The sequence below is a fragment of the Mauremys reevesii genome, linkage group 7 (genome assembly GCF_016161935.1).
Source record: "Mauremys reevesii isolate NIE-2019 linkage group 7, ASM1616193v1, whole genome shotgun sequence".
In the NCBI taxonomy this organism is placed as follows: Eukaryota; Metazoa; Chordata; order Testudines; family Geoemydidae; genus Mauremys; species Mauremys reevesii.
In genome coordinates this window covers 56,233,752-56,241,334 of record NC_052629.1, presented here as the reverse complement: position 1 = coordinate 56,241,334, position 7,583 = coordinate 56,233,752, and the positions used below count along the sequence as shown (strand labels likewise).

The following is a 7,583-nucleotide window of genomic DNA, read 5'->3' as shown; positions in this document are numbered from 1 at the left end:
GAAAATACTGAAGTACCATGAGAATGGCCATTCTTGCAGTGTCTCTGCCCATGACTGAAAGCAGGAAGAGATGAGATCTCAGAAGAAAGTCTGTTCTCAGGATTTCCAACCCAGTCTTACAGTCTCTAAAGGTCTGGATAAATCAGATAAGCTTGGTATGATACCCAAAATTATTGGAGCCTGAGCTCCAAGCCTTTTCGGATTCACCAATTGCTAGTTTTAAGTTTGCTAGATGCATAAAGATGGGAGAGGGTGTATTTCAATTTATAGTTAATCATTTATATAATTACAGACAGCAGTGAGACTTTTTATTTGTTGCTTCACACTCAATTGCTCAGATAAGATGCAACATCTGTTTTTCCCCTGTAATTAAGACTTGATTCTTTTTTCATAATTTAAATATGTACCTGAACTAGTTGAAGTACACTATCATCATGCTAGTCGATTTCACTAACAATTGGTACATGTAACTCCCAATTCTAACCCTCCCATTTCCAAGTTTATTTGCTCCAAGACATGTTTTTTAAAAAATAGTTCTGTTCATGATGAGAGAGACAAGGTAGATGAGGTAATATCTTTTATGTGATGAAATTCTGTTGGTGGAAGAGGCAAGCTTTCAAACTTCACAGAGCTCCTCTTCAGGTCTGGGGAAAGTAACCAGAGTATTCATTTTGTTCATGACAGTCTTCTTACCCATGCCACAGACCCACCAGGGGTTTGCAAGCAGCTAGCAGTTTGAGATCTATTGAATCAGAAGACAATAATCCAGAAAACAACTTTGTCCCAAACCTTTTGATATAACCATGACATCACATGTCCTAATGGGCTCTGTCCACTTTTGTAATGGCACATTATACTACAGTTTGAGTTATTTCTTTCAGCCCAATTTTTTAGTGGGAGGACTCACATGCATCAGCTCACTTCTGGCACTACTCTTGGTGAAACTGCAGAATTAGCCACCTGTTTGCAAGAGGTTTAAGCATACATTAACAAGCCACTTTAGGCTGATGGGTTTGAAGCTGCAAAGGAAATGACTGAATCTTTCCTTTAGAGCTATATATTTCTCTGATGCCATCACAAAAGGGTACAGAATTCATTTTCTGTTATTACCAAAATGAATTAAGGCTGAGGGGTTGTGTCTAATTGCAGAATTCTGTACTACTAACCATGGCAGCTATATATTATTTTGGATATAATCTCTTCATTTTCCAGGGCATCAGGCACTCAGGGATCTATGGGAAAAGGTAAGCTTTGCATTCCCACCCTTTAACAAGAAGTAACAATGAGCCTCCTCTCCCCTTATTTAACTGTATATTCCTTTTCTCCTGAAAGGTAAGCATTTCACACTGTGTGCGACTGAGCTTCCCTTTTTTTTTTTTTTTCCTTTTTTTTTTGTGGAGGTCTGGCTAGTTAAACTAATTCATTTAGACCTTATTCTGGTCTTCATATCTGCTTTCCTCCTTACACTTGCTTCAGCTCTGGAGGAATGGCAACAGCTGTGAGGGGCACACTACTATCAGCACATTCTTTGGATGGTCTCTATATGGGGTCTCCTTTTAGCCTAAATAAACCTGCAGGCATTCTGAGGAAAGGAAGAGAGAACACGTTAATGATTCTTCTGTTAATATTTTGGCAGTATATTTTCCCCAACATTTTCTAACACCGGCTCCCAAATTCTACCTTTCCCCACAAATATATTTTAAGGGTAAATCATACTGCAGCTTAAGTTTCACTTACTGATTGCAGTTCTCAATACAGTGCCTTCCATTTTATTCAAGCAATGGTCAAATTTCATCCTCTGTTTAATTGGATTAAAATTTCTCAAATCGTGTGTATTAAGCACAACACAAATGCCACTCCGTGGGCCTCACAGGACGCACAGCCAAGAAGAGGAGAGGGCAAAGGTGATTTTAAGCCACCTTTGCACCCCTGGATTCCAGGACTGGCTGGGGACAGGAGTGGTCCCTTCTGTAATTTGCAAACGCGCTGCCCAGACCACCTGTAGACTACTCTGCACCCGAGAATAGTGTTGAGCTGTGGCCACTCCCTTTCTCACCCCTGTCCTCACACAGGAATGTCTCTATGAAAGGCCACAAACGTCAGCTCTGTTCTATTCCTGAAGGGGGGTGGGGCAGAATTCCCCTAGAAGCCATTTGAGACCCTTTATGAGCCCTCTAAGCTATTGCAGCAGTATTCATGAACTGCAGGGTGTAAAGGTGTCAGAATCTGGCCCTTATTTGATCCACTTAATCACTTCTAAGCAGGTAGTACTGGAAAATAAATCACTTCCTATAGAAAGCTGCTACTTAATAAGAGGGCTCATTCAGAATTTGGTCTAAGCAGAAAGAATCCAAAGAAAACCCACAATTATAACACAAAACAAAAAAAAAACTGTAACAAGACTGTTATGGACATTACAAATATTGCCATGTGAGACCAAGATATAATATGCACCCTGGTGGATGTGTATGTAACAAGATCAACAGTTTATTTCAAACCAAGTGATTGGAATGGAACTGAATGAAATAACAAGTAGGTACTGTGTTTCTATTGGTGTCATAGGGAATTAACAGCTGAAATTATTAATTAGCATGTTAAGGGCCACGGTCTTGTGTTTTGGTTGAATTTCCTAATTACATATCAAGGCTGAGATTTTCAAAGCTGACTAAGGGATAAGATATGGAGACACGGCTGTCATTAAAATTAGACAAATATGCATCAATTCAGAATAAATATATGCACTGCAACACTGGAACCCAAACCTCTAAACACTTATTCACACAAATAGTCCCATTTACTTTAATGAGACTATTTACATAATTAAGAATAGCTGCATGAATCAAAGTTTGTAGGAATGCATCCCAGACTATTGTTGCTATACTTTTGTGTTTTTAAAGCAAAGTTCTCTCTAAAACAGGCAGATGCCAATAAACAGCATAAAACTATCAACATGCATGGGCAATAGTATAGCTCTGGGTTTTCAATATTTATTTGCCAACAGAAATCCAAGGCTATTTTACATATTTTTTACTTGTTACTACAATGCAGCATTTTTTGGCACTTTGCAAAGATGCATTTAACCTATCAGCCCCATGCCACTTTCTAGCATGAAATTAAAGCATGATTCAAAGCCATTGTGAATCTTTCTGTTGACTTTAAGAGATGGAACCAAAGACACTAATGCACTGAAGTGAGGAATCAATAGCAGAGAGTGCACAAGGAGCAAAGATTTTCTTGGAGAATTTCATTATGAATCAATAGTGTTAAATCACGACATTTTGACAGGTTTCTGCTCAGTGCCAGCTTTACCATACGAACAGAGCAAGTCAAACTGGACAGGAAAATATTTATTGCATGACTGACCTTTGCCTGTAGGGTCTACATATTTTCTATCTTATAAAGGGCAGAAGAAATCCTAGAACGAGCTTTAGCACAGATTAATTATCAAACTGCTAAGCTATCCCAAAATCTCTCTTTCATCCCAAAACACAAAAATATCAATTAAAGGAACCATATACTGAATTTGTAATGGAGTAGTATTTTATTATATATTGTTGATCTTAACCGAATGTTGATTGCCCAACTAATCTGTACTGCTACAAGACACTGAGGTGGAAAGAAACCTTTTTATTTTATAACCAAGAGGCATCCAGTTTCTCAATTCATTCTGGTCTCCTTTCCAGACAAGTCAGTGTCTATTTAGAGCATGCAAGTTAACACTCTTGACAATCAGCAACAACGCACCATCATTTCCTTGTTAAAAGTAATCTGATTAAGAACAGAAGAAGCCATTTGGATAAAACTTGAACAATCAAATATCCAGCTCAAACTCAAAACAAATTTGAATTTTGCAAAGGTTTTATAGTTTGTTTTTTAAATGGACACATCAGCACTTGCTCGGTTCAACTGGGAATATAAGTAATGAAATATAGAAAAAAAATACCATAATTGTGGAATTTTTGGCCAGGAGAAAACCAGAAAATTTTGGAAATCAGGCTAAGTTCAGCATCTGAAGAAGTGGGCTGTAGCCCACAAAAGCTTATGCTCAAATAAATGTGTTAGTCTCTAAGGTGCCACAAGTACTCCTGCTCTTTTTGCAGATACAGACTAACACAGCTGCTACTCTGAAACCTTCAGATATGATGTTTATCTGATGCCTATTTGAAGTGAACTTCAAAACCTTTTGAGGTTTGCCCATTACTCACAAGAATTAATCAGATAACAACTGTAATTTAATATTCTACATAGCACCTTTCATTTGAAAGCATTTTGGACTCTGTCCTACAAGGTACTGAGCACTGCAGCCCACATACAGCAAAGCACTTAAGTATCTGTAAAATTTTCAATACATGAATAACCCCATTGATCCTAGAGAACTCAGATCAAGACCTTTATTATAAACAGTGTACATACAGGAATCACTTCTTCCACTAATGAAATGCAACTAGTTCTGGATGGAAGCAGTAACCAATCTAATAAATGAGAAGAGGAGAATTTTTGGACAATGACATCAGGATGAATCCCTAAGGTTACTTCCAGAGCTTTAATATTTAATATTCATGAAGGCCAGTCAGGATATTAGGTTTTGCGATACTTGTCTGAAAGTGAACTACATGGAATTCAGTGTATCAGCTTCAGAAGAGATTGTCTCTCCTGGTTCCATTGAATCTAGGTACAGTATTTACAACCTGATGCATAGAACACTACATGAATTAGTAATCAGTAGCAAGTCAAATCAGTTTTTCCCAGAATTTGAATGATTTTTATTTTTATGATATTTGCCTTAAATTAGCTGCCTTAAAACATTTTGTTATCTAACTCTCAAACCCCCAGGTATCATTGATAAATTCATTCCATATATTAAATACACAATTACAGTAAGTCACTAAACTTCAGGAATCAACTTTCATATCAGTTGGGTTTTCTTCCTCTGATTCAGCCGTGAGATTCGGTGCAGCCTAAGAGGAAAAAAAAAAAAAAAAAGGGAAAAGAATTACCAGTATTAACAGAAATTGGTAAAAAATGCTACAAAGCAAAGCAAACAGAAACAGTGTTTAGATAACCTTCAGCATGACTATGCATTCCCCTATTCAGTGAAATAACACTTTAGTTTTTATTCCCCTCTACCATCAACAAGTAAGACTGTATAGAGACAAATATCTCTGATTCCCAAGCCAACAAAGGGCACTAAAGGGTGCAAGTGTATAAAATACTGTACGAATATTGATCTGGTCCCACCGTTTTTATGTAAACTCGCTGACAATATCTTTCCAGAATGCAAAAAGAATGTGTCATCACCAGACTAAAGCTTATACAACTGTGAACCTAATTTATATGCCTAACAGTGGGTAATTACATAGGTGAATGGCTACACACATAATTATTACTTATTTGTATATTTCATTACCCAATTTGCATGTGAAAATGCAGTAATAACTACACACCAAATATGCCTGCAATTGCATGCATATGATTACATGAGCTTAATTGTGAAAACCTGACTTCAAATGTATTCTTAGATACATTAAAAATAAGAGCCACCTGTAAAACATTTGTAAAATAACAGGCTATTACATCCAAAACATGTTAACAAAAATTCCTCATGCAGTGTAAAATCAAAGCTGAAATTACATTACTGACAATAAAATAAGATAGGCAAGACAACTTAATGAATTTCAAAGAAAAAAAATTCTGGCAACAGCATACTGGAACTACAAACAGTCTTTACCACTATCTTGAGTTACACAATCATTTAGAACAAAATATATTCTGTTACTTGAAAACAACTTATTTCAAAAATGTTGAATTGAAAAGTGGGATCTAACACATTCTTTTGACCATCAAGATTTATGTAACTGGATACATTTCATTTCTAGTAGCTGGCCCAAGAGGTATTGTTATACACGCCACAATGTCTTGCACAAGTCAAAATCTGATTCACGTTCTCTCACTTCCCTATAGTGACAGATTCAAGGAGTATTGTGAGGACTGTGTGCTTTAGCACACCGGGAAAAGAAAGAGCCTCTAATTACTCTCAAGATTCACCTCCAGTTGATTAAATTAGCACTTATCATAGTCATATGATCACAGAGACAAAGGGAGGTAGCTGCTCCCCTGGGAATATTGAAACTTTCATTTGGAAAATGCGCTGAATGTACAAAGTTTGAAATTTAAGGATTTCCTTTACCACATTGGCTCCATCACCGTTTTCCTCAACTGCTGAAACAGGGGCACAGCTGGGGGAAAATGAGGCAGGGCAAGAGAGTTCCTATAATCAACTCATCCTTGGCTGTGGGAATGGCCTGTGGGGGCCACTGGCAGCCAACAACCAGAGAGAGCATTCCAAAGGCTGCTTTAACATGCACTGGGGATCAAGCTCTCTTCAGAAGGTCTGGAGAATATGGCCCAAATACTCTTTTTTAGGCCATAATGGAAGTGCTGACACAGCCTTAACTGTATAGACATCAGTGGGGACAGAAAAATCTCTATACAGGGATTACTTAGCCTTTTTTTTTTTCGTACTTACGTCAGATTGCCCACTCTCATCTATCTCCTCAACTCGGGTCAAATTAGGGGCTCCATATTTATCTGTAAGCTCAGCTAATGTCCTTGATTTATCCCCCGGTTCCTACAATTGAATTACAAATCTTACTGTGAGTTATTAGTAATTCTGTTAATTTTGTCACAAATGTATTTAAGAACTCAGAAGATATGTTAAAGAACCTTAGTATGCACTAAACTAATGAAAATAAACAGATGCCATAGATTAGAGATTTATGGTAACAAAGCCCTGGCATAAATAAATTAAGTGTGAAAAGGTCTATGTATTATCGTTAGGGCTAATATTAGTTGTTATTATTAGAAGAGTATGAACAACTTTAGGTTTTCATGTAGTACCTTTTCTCTATCTCACTTTTATAAAGTTTGATATTTAGAGTGATACATTGTGAATATTTTAACAAAATGATTTGAGAAAAATATTCTCCTTTAGATTGTGATGAACCCCATATACTGGAGGCTGGTCTATACTTAAAAGTTTTACCAATATAGCCATGTCAGTTGGGGTGTGATTTTTTTTTAAAGCCGTATGTAGACAAAGATATACCAGTGGAAAGATCCCTTATGACAGTATAATTTATTTTGCCTCACAAACCAGAATTAGCTATATTGGTATAAACACTTTTATCCTAGCATAAGTGTATCCACAGCAGGAAGGTTTCCTGCATTAGCTACAACATAGCTAAAGCAACAAAACTGTTAGTGTAGACAAACCCTAAGTGTGTTTGCATTTACAACTAGGACGACTGGGGAAGTTATTCACTTGTGTTCCCATTTAAACAAAAACACTGTCATAACCATAACTAAGGAAGACTGCAGCACCACTAAGCAAACAAATGTATACTAAGCTGCACTCTGAAACCATTTATACTTGGTTATGAAAAATACGCTGAAGAGACTGATAGTACAGCCCAGTGTGTAACTCGGGAAATTTGAAATGAAGCTGCAGGGCTAGACATGCATTCCAGAAACGTTCTTTCACAGATTTTGACATTTTGGTCAAATGTCCATAGGCTAAAAGCATA

The 7,583-nt window shown here is 37.0% G+C and overlaps 1 protein-coding gene across 4 annotated transcripts in view; it reads right to left on the bottom strand.

Moving 5' to 3' along the window:
* Positions 1–4,377: 4,377 nt before the first annotated feature.
* Positions 4,378–7,583, bottom strand: part of DYDC1 (DPY30 domain containing 1) — a 16,591-nt gene continuing 13,385 nt past the window's right edge. For all 4 annotated transcript variants that reach the window (XM_039481375.1, XM_039481377.1, XM_039481376.1 and 1 more), the window contains 2 exons: positions 6,527–6,628; positions 4,378–4,958 (listed from right to left, as the gene is read on the bottom strand). In XM_039481375.1, coding sequence (XP_039337309.1) covers positions 4,893–4,958; positions 6,527–6,628 — 168 coding nt within the window. In that variant the 3' untranslated portion in view covers positions 4,378–4,892. The remainder of the gene's footprint in view (positions 4,959–6,526; positions 6,629–7,583) is intronic.